This window comes from Pempheris klunzingeri, chromosome 21, assembly GCF_042242105.1.
Source record: "Pempheris klunzingeri isolate RE-2024b chromosome 21, fPemKlu1.hap1, whole genome shotgun sequence".
NCBI classification, from domain to species: domain Eukaryota; kingdom Metazoa; phylum Chordata; class Actinopteri; order Acropomatiformes; family Pempheridae; genus Pempheris; species Pempheris klunzingeri.
Genome location: NC_092032.1, coordinates 10,040,993 through 10,054,711, shown reverse-complemented (window position 1 = coordinate 10,054,711; position 13,719 = coordinate 10,040,993). Strand labels below are relative to the sequence as shown.

General features: G+C 41.2%; 1 protein-coding gene across 1 annotated transcript in view; it reads left to right on the top strand.

Annotated features, from left to right (window-relative positions):
• Positions 1 to 3,011: 3,011 nt before the first annotated feature.
• myripb (myosin VIIA and Rab interacting protein b) overlaps positions 3,012 to 13,719 on the top strand; it is a 97,840-nt gene continuing 87,132 nt past the window's right edge. The window contains exon 1 of the mRNA XM_070853246.1: positions 3,012 to 3,136. Coding sequence (XP_070709347.1) covers positions 3,027 to 3,136 — 110 coding nt within the window. The 5' untranslated portion in view covers positions 3,012 to 3,026. The remainder of the gene's footprint in view (positions 3,137 to 13,719) is intronic.

Sequence of the window (13,719 nt, the reverse complement as noted above, 5' to 3'; positions counted from 1 at the left end):
TGCACACCATCCAGGAAAACTGTACTGATCAGAGACTGTGGTCAACACTTTGTCTGGCCAAAACAACGTCACTGCTTCTGCGGCTGAGGTTAGGGCTGTTTGGGAATCATGCTCTTTGCAATGTAATTTCATCAAACTGTTGGTAGAAAAGACAGCCTGAAACAGTGAGAGGTAACAATGTACAGCTCACTTTTACACCATTTTACCAAGATGGCGTTTATGTTCCCACAACGTCTCTTCGCCGAGACGACTGAACAAAACCTCTGAGGCATTGAACCACTGAGACGGTCTCCAATCAGTGTCACTTAAGGAGGGTTTCTCTTTTGCAGTAGTGCACACTCTTTTCCACTGTGTACAGACTGATAGCTCATCTGTGTGTATTGTCGAGGGTGTGTTAGTGCCGCTGCAGTGTGGTGACACTGCTCTATAGAGGAAGCATGGATGTGACATATAATGTGAACATGTTTGTGTACATTGTGTGTGTCTCTTTGGAAATTGTCACAAGTGAAAATGGATTGGCTGTGTGTACAATTGCTGCCCCCAAGTATGTGCGTCACTAAAGCTTCAGAGGCAGACATTCACAGACATAAATGATGCTCCATCCCTGTCCTTGACACCACTCACTATAAAAAGAAGGCCTGAATAATTGCCATCGCTTGTGGCTCTACACTATTGGCTGTACAGTAATGGTGTATTAATGTCCTCTATACATTAGGACACTAACAGGTACTAAAGACAAATATGTTAGACCAGCCTGTGCAGAGCTAAGTGTTGTGCTCAGTGTTTATGCTAAGCTAAGCTAACAGCTGCTGGTTATTGCTTCGTATTTACTGTTTAGACGTCAGAGTGCTAGAAGGTTAACGTTGTCACCATGCTGTAGCATTAGGTTAGTTTTTAGTCAGGCAGGACAAATGTGAGCCAGGATCTATTTAGTTATTCTCTTAAGAGTTTCAGTGTAATTTAACATATTTGAGGTGATCGTCAGTACCAACAAGCTTCAAACTATCTCAGCAGCACCATCAGGATGGCGATGGAAGAGGGCTTTAGGTGCATCTTACTGTAAAGTAAATGGGTGTTTTTATGGCACTTGGAGCATGAGAGCGTGCTAGCAGCACAGGCTCAGGTAATAAGGTCCACTCCCTGTGTTATGAGGGATCTGTCAGAATGAGCAGACACAAGTGGCTGAGTGTGTATTTTAACATTTTGTGTCTGAAATGTGAACTTGTCAGAATGGCTGGGGCTGCGGCGGCTGAATGAGGAGCGTTTGTGAATGGCTTTGTGACAGTCTGTATTTACACTGAGAGATAGCAGATGTCTGAGAGACTAAGGCCTTTTTTTTTTTTTTCCACTGTAGCTGAGAATGTGACACAAGCTTTTTCTCACACTTAATGTGTGTGACTCTTTGTTTTTGCCCTTAAGGATTATATATTCCAACTGATACATATGACTCATGAGAACATCTGATGAAGATGTTGGTGAGGAAGGTATAAAATGATAACTTAAAAAACAATATTCCTCTTTGACCGAAGCGTTTCATCAAAAAGACAACCTTTTGAATGAATTGAGCCTCACAGTCACAAATGTTGTGTACAATATTGTTTTGTGCATTTAAAATCACAAGCTCAGTTTTGTTCTCTGCTTTTGAATTTTGACCAAGTTCGACAGCATTCTGTCTTGAGGAAGGTCCTGAGCTGAACTGCAAGAGTGAGTTATTTGCTGAGCGAGACGGGAGACGCTCTGTCGATGAAGCTATTGGCCCAATAATAGAACGGACATAATTGTCTGGCCCTCTGAGTCATCATTGCTCCTCTCCGCTGGCAGTGCTCTCCCATCTTGTTTAGACGCTGCAGTTAATGGAGCTTCTCCTTCTGTCTCTGCTACTCTTGTCTTCCTGTCACCCCCCACCCCCCCATGGGCCGCCCCCTCGATGTCGCCCCTCCGTCATCCTTTCTTCACTTCTTTGCTTATGTCTGTCTCACCCTACAAGTAAGAGATGTCTGAGGGGTTTTTAAGTAAGTTCAGCTGAGAACTTAGTCTAGCACACAAGATCTCACTAAAATGCTCTCTAGGTGAATATCTTATCACACAGAGAAAATAGATACAAATGAATGTTGACCTGTTAAGTAAAGGTACTGTGGTGCTGATTTATTTATTGTCGTGCTCTTGAATTGCATACCCACAAATGCACAGTTTAATGTCTTAACAAATATCTAGTTAGCTCAAATTCAAGTTTGCTGAACAGTAACCACAATCATTGTTTGCATTACAATAATCCGATATTGCCTAATTATTTTGTTTTTGTTTATATATATATATAATATGCCTGTATTTAATACAATCCTCAGTAAATCTGTGTGTATTTGGGAAATGGCCACAGTGTACCATACAAATATTATCAGGATGTTTCCAGTATTTTTGGGTTGGTTGGTTTGTTTAGTTTTGTTTCTTTGGTTTTTAGTTTTATTTCTTCCTTCCAGGGGCTTGTTAAGTTTCTACTTTGTGACGACCTGAAATATTAAAAGGAACATTTTTCCAGGCACTAAAATCTGGTTTGAAAACAAAACCTCATCCAATTTTCAGATGTTCAGAGATCAGAGTCCATTTTGCAGGCAGTCTGCTGGCGCCTCAGTATATTTTGCTCAAAAGCCATAAAAGCAAACATTGTGGCATTATTTGAATGGTGAGACTGAGACTTTTGGTGGATCTCTCTGTTGGATATGCGTTCTAACAGGTTTGCTGTTGTGAAAATGGGACTTGCATGAATATTTCTGTTGATGAAACATAAGACACATTGATGTTGAGTGTGCAAAATTTCTTTCAGTTCTGATGCCTTAAGCATCAAAAATATTAATGCTCAGTTTAGATGGACTGAATTGATTCCACAAATGCACAAACACTTTTTTAATTTCTCCACCTCTCTTTCCTCCTCCAGGGTTGTCCCAGCCTCGGCCCCCAGAGCAGCGGTGCCCGTGCCTCTCCTCCTCTTGGACCAGCAGCGGCGGCTCAGCGTGGCGAGGCCAGGAGCGATGGGTCGGAAGCTGGACCTGTCGGGCCTGACGGACGACGAGGCGGAGCATGTCTTGAAAGTCGTCCAGCGGGACATGAAGCTGCGAAAGAAGGAGGAGGAGAGGCTGAGGTGAGTCGGGATTCCCCTGCCAGCGCTTTTTCTAGAGTTTTTACACATTCGAGGGGACATTTACAGGGTGATTTAAGAGGAGAGATAAGGAGAGGTGACACTAGCCTGTGAGCAAGAATTACCAGATATGGTGGTATACAGCTGGCTCAGCTGCCAAAGACACTTACCATTTACTGGAAACATCTTGGGTCCAGTCTCCTTTGTACATGCTCATACATGCTCCTACTTTACAGTAATTTCACTACTTACTTAATCTAACAAAGCAAAAAAAGCCAATGTGTCTGAGATGCACTGCCATGTTAATTGATAATTTTAATTTATGTTAATTGCCATGTTTTCCAAAAGCCACCCTAGAATGCAATTGTTCAATTATAGCTTAGCAACGGTAACTAGGCAAGGCAGCTTTTCCATCATTTCCAGCAGTGCTATGAAGGCACAGCCAGAGGCTGTAAGGAGGAAGATGCTCGTCTTGTATTTTCTGCTGGTGGGCTGTCAGATCTGTGAGGGTCAGTCGGTCTGGGCCTCAAGGCTCTGCTCCAGTGTCACAGCCTCTTACTTAACATGCGACAAGTGTTGGCCCATTCCTCCTCCTCACCTCCCGTCCTTCACTCCCTCCCTCCCCTCCCTGACAGCCCGTAGTCAGAGGGGATTCAGTTCGGCTGTGACAGGCATCCATGGTGGGTTTGGCCATCAAATGTGGGTTGTATCAGTGTAGCTACCTTGTGTTGTTACAGCAGGACTACAGGGTAAAGCTTTAGTGTTAAAGCCCCAGTGTATCTAATGTCACAACAAAATCCAAAGTATGTTTTAAGTGCTGTGGTACCCTATAATTCTCTAAACACAAATATGCTCTTTGACTACCTACCAGGCCCCGGCATCAGCTATTTCGTTTTGTAGATTTCATATCTTTTTTTCAGATTTGAACAGTGACCCTCGTGGTTTTGTGCTCTTGAGTGAATACCACAAGTGATTAGGCTGCTTTACTTGGAGCACTAAACAACTTAGCTGTACTCTGAGGAGCACGGCATAGTTGCTTGACAAACCAGGAATCAGGCGTTGGTCTGTGCTGCTTGAAACTCAACTTATTTTTTCCAGAATCAGTTTCAAAGCAAAGATGGTGTATTCCCAAATTACTAGGCTGTAAAATGTTCTCCCGCCAAGCTGTCATGAATGATCAAAAAGAATTTGTGCCTCACAGGCTGGTATTTGTGGTGTTTACTGCAAAAAGATTAATGTTGATGAAGTGGCACGGCAGACATGTACTAGGCAACAGTTCTTCATAAAAGCAATCAGGCTCTGTGTTTGCAGCCTCATTCATTCGTTTTTACTTGTTAGATGTTTTTAGAGCAAAGTTTCCAAAGTGGATATTAGATGCAAACTGTCAAATTACCTTGTTTCAGCAGCTGAAACTGCTGATGTGTTACACCACATATGTCAAACTCAAGACATCCGGCCCACATGAAATTATCTCGCGGGTATATACAAGTATATACAATTATATAAGGCCCGCGAGATAATTTCATGTGACTATTAAGAACGGCCCGTCGGTAAACAGCACCCCACCTCCAATACTACAAATCCCACAATGCACTGAACAGCTGCTGCGCTAGTCAGCACCCGTGCAGCAGCCCATTTTGCCCGCGATTTAGACCGTGTTTTAAATTTTGGCCCTTTCTTTGATTGAGTTTGACACCCCTGTGTTACATGATCACATCTTACATACAGATTTCTTTCCTTTTGGCTTTTTTCTTAATTTGTGTTGTTTTATTTATTCCTATTAGAGTAAGATGTTTGTTTCTTCAGGAAGTACGCCCTTAAAACTCCCTCAGCATTAGCATTTTGTCACGCATCTCTGCTGTCTTTTGGAGCTTTATTCACAGTGATTGAAAAAGGCAGATCGTTTAAAGGTTCTCTATATGATATTTCAGCATTTCAGACCAATACAAATGTGTGTTTACTCCTTCCTTTGCCACTGCTGTGGGTTGGCGGCTGGGTTTTGTGGTTGTTCTTGTTTGTTCTGTACATGACTGCTGACTGACAACCTAGCTTAGCTTTTGTGCTACTTTGTTGGCTCAGTAGATTAGCTGAGTCTGTCACTGAGCAGCAGCTCTGACTAGTTTTTCAGCTTGGTTTCACTGTGCTACAGGCTCATTCACTGAACGCTTCACGAACTCGCATGTACTAACACGCACACGCGTCCGTCATGACGACCATCACAAAGGACAGAGAAGCTGGGATTTATGTTATGGGTCCCAGGTAGTGGACCGGGGTAACAAAATGGTTTATTCAGTGACCGGTTGGCCTGGAAAACAAGTGAATAGGGTTAGATAATAAGGCACGGACCGCTCGTATCTGTTCTGGATTCAATTCTCTATTTATCACAAAACAATCATAAAACAATTTACATTACATTAACTTAGAACCGAGTGGGGGAAGTAACTTGTATCAGGTAGTCGGGGCCAACATAAACTCGTATATTATGTTTCAATTCACATATCCGTTGATGCGTCCACAGACGCGTCCATTGTTCCGCTTTCCCGCCTTTGGCTAAGCTAACAGCTAACAGCTAACAGCGTCTGCAATTCCTCAGGGAAACAACTTATCGCCACAACCCCACATCCCGTCACAACGTTACATCGTCTTTACGAATAATGTCCACCCTTGCTGAACAACTGTATTTATGGTTTTCCCACAGTTTACTTACCTGGAAAACAAGTGAATAGGGTTAGATAATAAGACACGGACCGCTCGTATCTGTTCTGGATTCAATTCTGACGTCACAGGCGGAAACATCCCCTGCCGTCAAAACCCGGCAACAACACACAGCACACAGTTCCGCTCACCCTTTCTCTAATTACCTCCTTAATTAATTAAAAGACACACAAAACAACGCAAAGATTGTGGCATCTTTGAGTGTACCACATTTACAACATGCAGAGTGAATGTGATCTCACTGTCTGCTCTGGTTTCCATTACTCCACTGTGTCTTTACATAGCAAATAGATGTTCAATGCTATAGTAATGTTCTGGATGTCATATCGTTAACCTTTAACTAAGTATAAGTTTATAATAACAGATTTTCTTCAATATGTTACTTAAGGAAAAGTCAATTTAATAGCACCACAAGTATTTTCACCAAGCTCTACTTAATTACTCAAAATAAATACTCATTATACAGATTGACCCGTTTCAGAATGTCATATTATTATATATATTATGTACTGTTATATTAAAAGCTGCACTTGGTAGGGTTAAGGTTAGGGCTAACCCAAGAATTCCAGCTTCTCAGGTGTAAATGTTTTCTTAGTTAGACCTAAAAAGCCATTTCAAGGCATTACCTTGGATTTAATTGTTTAACAGGAAAAAAAGATATTTCAGCAACAGCCCTGTTTTCCACCACTGTTTATTAAGAAAAATAATACTTCAAATAATTTGTCAGTATTCATGCCATCCAGAATTAGACCAGAATCAGTAGATTATGTTTTGTTTATTTAATCTCTTCTTGTTGTAAAGAAGTGTACATCTGTTCCATCTCTAATTGTATAACCTCATTTAATTTCACTGTGTTCCTAGGGATCAGTGGACTTGTAAGCTCACTTGAATTTACAGGTGTAACAAGTGCTGCTCACTACATCATTTCGTCTAAAGAACAAGGACATGTCCTTGTCCCGTCATGTGGTCAGTCCCAGACTCCTGTGGCCTTACCTGTTGTTGAGTTGTTGTCTTGTGAGTGGCATTTTACAGTTTTTTCTCCGATATCTGTGCGCTTTTATTTATTACAATGCTGCTAAGAGAAAATAGCATTTCATACCTCAGTGTTGCCACAACCTGTCAGATTACAGAGAGAGAGGGAAAACCCATTTGCCTTTCATATTAAATGTAAAACAGTTTACACTATATGAACAGGAGTATGCAAGCTCACTTACAGCAGATGGTGGTTGAGTGTTTCAGCAGATAGCCTTCTCCCTGTGGGTTTTTCTCTTCCACGCATGGCTGACATTTGTTTTTCTTCGTTGAATTAAATCACTCCTGCAGAGTTGTAAATTACCCTGTTGAAGGATTCATGGGATGGTTTATAAGTCTGAGCTGGCACTTTAAATGCTCCATTTTAATCCCCCCCATACTGAAGAATAAGAAATGTTGAAACACTTAGCTGATATTACCTTCTGTCTCATAAATACTGAACTGTAATAAATATGTAAATAAATGATGTACACAGCTATAAGCCCAGTTTTCTATAAGACCACTGTTTTTTAGTTCACTAAAAGTTTTAATGTGCAGCTAGTTTATGAATTCTCTGCACTTTCATGGTTTTATTACTGCATTTTATTATTATGTTGTATAATATTATATTATATTATGAAGCTGTACAAGAAATAAACACAAAACAAGAACTTTTGATCTAAATCACTCTGTGAGAACATGACTGGATTAAGAAAATGCTGGTTTGCAGGCTTATGCTGATGACACACTACTATCACAAGTAGTCTGACTAATGTAAATGATTGCTTTGCTTTATTTATTATATTTGTACTACTTTAAAAGAATTCAGAGACATTGCTGCAGGTCTACAATTTATTATACTAAAATTCAATAGATTTGATTCTTGTCTGAATTTTCTCTCATGCATGGTGTTCGGTGACTTCAGGTGCAGTAAATTTCACTATAGGGTCACTCACATAATGGCACATAACTCACAAATATACACACAATGCATTTTGGCAAAAAACTAAACTAAAACTAAAAAAAAATGTGGTAACTATTTATCAGACAAATGATATAGTGACACCCCTGAGTAATTGCTGTTCATATTCACAATTGAGGCATCTCATTTCTGCTGCTATTTGATGTCCCCAGAGCTTGGCTTCATATGAAGGAAGACACCTGTGCTGTTCTTCCTTCTAAACCTGGAATAGTAACCTTTTTTACCTTGAGTTCATTGACTTTTACAGACTGAAGTGTGTGCTGTCTTCTTTCTCTGAATCGTTTCTCTTTTATCGTTTTCTTTTGTATATTTTTATATTTCCTGCTATTGGCTTTAACTGCGAAACATTGCATAACTTTACTTTTGCAGATGAATCTTTTGTAATTTCCACATGCACCCTGGTTGCTCTGCTGCTAGAGAGTGAGAGTGTGATTCTACCAATTAGAGAGGGTGAGTAGCTCGACCTCTGGCCTCCACTGTCTCAGTGGCTATCCAGCTGGAGAGGCTCATTATGGAGCAGCAGGAAACTCTGGGGAACACAGACGTGGGCCTACTTACCAAACACCACAAGCACTCCCAGGGGAGTCAGACTGGGAAATGATTATAGATAGAAACAGCTATCCACCACTGCCTTTAGGTGAGTGGTTAGAAGATGGCTTGAGTTTCAGTTATGGATAACGCTTACGTGTAATGTGCTCTCATTGTTAGGAAGGATCCACTTGATGCATGTCTTCTAAGTCCTTGTATGGATAGGCCAGTTCCTATACCTGTGCTCACTCCAAAACCCATTTCAGCTGCTGCTGTGAGAAGTGTATCCTTCCCGTAAAAAGGCTCTGCATTGCTTTGGCTTCTCTGTGAGTGTTGAATAAGGCAAAAATCATTTGGAACTGAAGGATGAGTCTCAATTATTTGTGAAGTTGTGGGCTAGTGCGCTTCACAGCCATTCTCTCCATAGTAATCTTTCTCTTTCTTTGTGCTCAATAACGCAGTCCCTTAACAGAGGGCGATATTTTGCATGAGCAGTTTTAAGTAGTCACTAAATAAGTGACTGATGAAGATGTGCGAGACTAAGCACTACAAGAAAATGGGAGTTGCCAGTTTACCGCCGGATCAGTTTGTTTGCAGTACAGATCATTAGTTCATTGGTCGAAGCAGCGAGAGCACAGCCAACTCTTGTGTTCAGCAGGATGGAATTATTGTTTTTGTCAATGGAGTCTGGTAGCTTTGAAGTGTGTGAAGAGATAGAGAACTGACATCAGTTCCCCATCGGAAGGACTGTCAGACAGCAATGTGAAGTGGTAAAAATATTCTAAATATAGTGTACAATGGAACTGATAATGCTGATAATATTTTTTTAGGTGGGCTCTTTTTAAGGTGGCTAAAATACCTTTTTCTGCTGCCCCTGTGCTGGTACTCCCCCGTTTTTCCAACCTGGGGGTGTGCCAACCTCAATTTATGGTAAGTAATATACTAACTATGGATATGTACCTCATACAACCACATTTCAAATAATCTGAACTATCCCTTTAATGATTGACGTTGTAGCCTTAATCAAACTCTCTTTACCAATGGGTTCAATATGTGTCATGCATCCAAAGGCTTTAGCTTTTTCTTTCATTTTTCTTTATGTTGTCTGTTGTTTTCTTTTTGCTCCGGTGAATGTGACAGACAGGGAGCAGGAGTCATACTGGGAGGTTGAAATCTTTTTGAAAGAAGGTGGCAGAGGATGTCACTCTGTCAGGGATGGAACTGACCTCTATTTCCTCCTGTATTTGTCCTCGTGGCTCTCTGTCTAGACACGACACACAATACAAACGCACATCCACACTCAGCTGTCCATAAAGAGCCAAGGCAGCTTCAAAAAGTGTATGATTTTTTAGCTGAAAGATTAAAGCCAGTCAGGTTCTGTTAGGCCCAAAATGGCTTGGTATTCATGACGATCGATAAATTGGTGTAATTGGATTGCAGAGCACAAGCAGTCAGAGGATATTGCCCTTCGTTGCAGGACAGTCCCTTTGGGCTGCAGTGCCATCTCCTCTATTAAAGCAGTGCTAAATGGGGACAGATCAACCTCCTGACATCGACTTTGATGCCTGAGGTCACGTCCTTTCACAGCGTCGGCTCAGATTTCAGTTTCTGCCCACATTTATTAAACACTCCTTCTCAAAATACACCAAGTAGACAGCTGTAGAATACTGAATAGACCATGCATTAACTTGTGTATTAGCTTGATGATGTTTTTCTTTAATGAAGCAGATTTCCCAGACTAGTGAACTGTTGACCTGAACTTGCCTCTGTTAAGAGAAAATCCTGAAATCGTGTAACTAGTCCAGCATGGCTTTGTGGGTTGTTGAATAGCCCCATTGTGTTAAATGGACGTATTATTCCTTTCTTCTCAGTGTCTAAGGTGTTTATTCTGTGCCATAATCCAGTGTTGGGTCCTATGTTAACATGTGACGTTCTTTCACATGAAGCAACACAAAGCTGCAAGGATGTAATGTGTAACTGCACATACACTGAAGGCTCTTAACAATAAAACAGCTTTATGTGGTTAATCTCCTCACCGCCCTCAATCTTTAGCATTAATGTATTTTTATGTAGCAGCCAGAAAAGCGGGTCTGGATGGAGTTAATTTCAGTCTGCCTCGTGTTGTCTTGGCTGGGGTTCTTTTTTGGTGCGGATTAGCTGTGTTACGTTATTGGTGTGGGTTATTTGTCTGAGTCATGTTGATGTGGATTGTTTTTGATGTGGAAGTGTGTGTACGTACTGATCTTGTCAGCACTGAGCGTGTATGTGTGTGTGTATGTTTGAGCACACTAGGCAGAAAGGACAAATCCCTCTGACCTTTTTTTTCTGTAGCCACATTGGCAGGTGTATTACCGTTATACTTTGGTGAGTCATCACATTTCACGCTCTGCCCAGGTAACATTTTTGATTGCTAGAGCACCCATTTATGCTCACAATGAGGGGTTTCAACCGTTTACAGCTGCTGGGCTTAATTCACATTATTTTTCTTTTTGTTTTGTTTTTTTAGACTTGTGTTTCATAAAAAGAGGGAAAAAAAACTTGAAGATAGTGTTTTACCTGAAAACCTTCCTTTACTCTTATGTGCATCACTATAGTAGTTTCAAAATGTAATCATAGCTGATCATGTTTGCTTGTTTTGGCCTGACTTATTCTGCAGTAGGCGCTTTGATAATGTCATCTTCTCTCATGAGACAGGGATAAGTGTTCTGGTGGACAGGAAGGCTAGGGGATTTATAAAGGTCAAAGTAAATAACCTGCAATAGGAAATATTTATTTCAAGTTGTTAACATGTTTTTAATAGAATATTGAATTGACGTTTCAAATGACAGAACCAGCCTCTCTTCTCCCCTTGCTGTTTTACAAAGAAGGTTTCAAACCATGTGGAAACAAACATGTAAGTTTCCTTGCTGACTTCTGATCAGCCTTGTTGTGCTTTAATTTGCTTTCATGTGTTCAGGGCCGTCGAGGTGATCTGTACGGATACCGCAGACTCTGTGATTTCTAATTAGTCTTTAATATGGCCCTGAGTAGACGATATTTAATATAATTAAACTTAATCAGCAGACAGAAATATAGCCCCCCCCCGACCACGGCAATTATACATGGGCATGCTTATGCATGCTGTGTTCAATCTCAGGTCCATTTATCTGAGGTGCAGCTGCTGTTTCATAATACTGTCCTTAAAGAGTCTGTAAAAATTAAAAAATAAAAATAAAAAATACACTTTTAAACATCTTTTATGCACGTTATGTATGTTCTTAATTAAAAGCATACTAATGTAATTAAAAGCACTAAAGTACTAAGTAGTTCTAAAAGTCTAACTATGCCTCATTAAATCTTTATTTCAGTAATGCAGAATTGTTTGTGGAAGCAAATTGAATTTCCATTTTATATATATATCAAATCCAACATATCAACATAAACTAGGCTGCATAATGTGTGTAACTGCATCATTCAAATCTAACAAATCTGGATAGCGCTCTTTTTTGTGGTGTCTTGGTTCACAGTCCTTAGCAGGAGTCTGTGCAGCCAAACCAGGCTCACCTCTCTCCATGTCTGTGTGTAAGATCTGTCAAGCAGGACCGTCGTACTTGTGCATTAAAAGGAGTTTGAAATTCCTCAAGAAAAGTGTGCATCTCTGAGGACATCAGCTGGTGTGTGCCTGTGCGTTAGCGGACTCTCCTGAGCAATAGTGCCCTAAACAGACGGTGGTTTACGCCGTCTGATGGAGGAAGATTCTGATTTCCCCCGAGTGTGACAAATCAGCAGGTGTGCAGCGCTGCCGTCCTCTGGAGCTGCTGAGCCCACTGGATCGGCTGATGAGATAGTGAAAAATAATCCACCCCGGCTACTCGTGGCACAGTCGCTTTCATAGTTCATACACCGCCTTCCAGCTGACTGAGTAGATGGGTTTCTCCTCAATAACCTTGCCTGCATGAATGTGTATATCTGTGTGTGTGTGTGTGTGAGCGTCTGCATGTGGCATTTTAGCCTTAGCTCACTGGGGGTCAAATGGAGGTGAACGGACCACTGTTCAGCGTTGTCTCCCTCCAGATAAACGTATATACATTTCCACCCAGATAGGAGTTATCTGTGGAGAGACTAAGACAGATTCAGAGCAGTCACCTGTGCTGCTGGTTTTGTATTTGTCCTGGTCGACCGTGATTACTCCTGCTGCTGGCCAAATGTCAAGTGCTGTTTTGAGTCGGAGGAAAATAGTTGGTTGCAACCGAAAGATGGTGTTATCTCACTCCCTGTCTCCCGAACCTATCTTCTATCGTCTCCCTTTGTGATTTTCTCACCTATTCTAACTCAACATCTGTTCTTTCCTCCCCATGTTCCATTCAGTGCTCCTGTCCTTCTAAATCCCTCTGTCTGTTTCTCTCTTCCTACCTCTGTAGCTCCTAATTAGCAGCAGCCATGTTGTGCTGAGATGGAGGGCACTGTTGGATGAGCTGCTCTCTGTCCAGAGCGAGTGAGTGATGCTTGGCCAGACAGCAGGGAGACTTTCCTTTGTTCGAATAATGGCCACACTTTTCCCAACCAGGCTCTTCATTATAGCCAGGCCAGGAGACACAGGACTCATTTACCCCTCAAAAAGCCAGTCATTCATCCTGTGAGCCTTATCTCCTGTCGGAGACTGAAGTGAATGAACTCTCGCCAGTGCTAATTACGAGGGTTCGCGCCGTTTGCAGGGCCGTTAGGCAGCAAGGAGTGCTCGGACACAGTGGGCCACCCACAGCTTCAGAGAGTCTTTGTGGAGGCTGAGACTGAGAGAAAGTGAAGGTTCCTTTGTGACATTGCAGTGTGTCTGAGAGGTGAAGGGGGAGACGGACAGTACACTCTGTACAAGGTGCAATCTGTATCATTACAGAAAATGAATCCTCTTCTTCTGCTTGTGTAATTGGTGCACTGTGGTGTTCTTAACCCCTCTATGTATTCAGGTAATGCTCTGTCCCCTTTCAGTATCATGAGTTTTTAGAGCTTCAATCAGCAGATTAATTTCATGTATTCTTCTCATCTTTTTTGTTCTTTTTTCTTCAGATATTGAGTAAAAAATGTCAATGAAAGCAATAATCCCATATGACGAATTAAATATATACACTACCTAATCAAAGTTAGTGCAGTTAGTTAGTGCGAGGATTTTTGAGCTGAAATGAATAACTTTTTTAAGCAGAAATTTCCAAACATTCCCTGCTTCTGTCTTCTCAACTGTGAGTATTTACTGCTTGTCTTTGTCATATATCATTGTAATCTGAACATCTTTATGTTTTGGACTGTTTGTCATACAGAACGATGTAAAGACGTCACGTTGGACTATTTTTTCCAACAATTTTTATAGACATTTTAT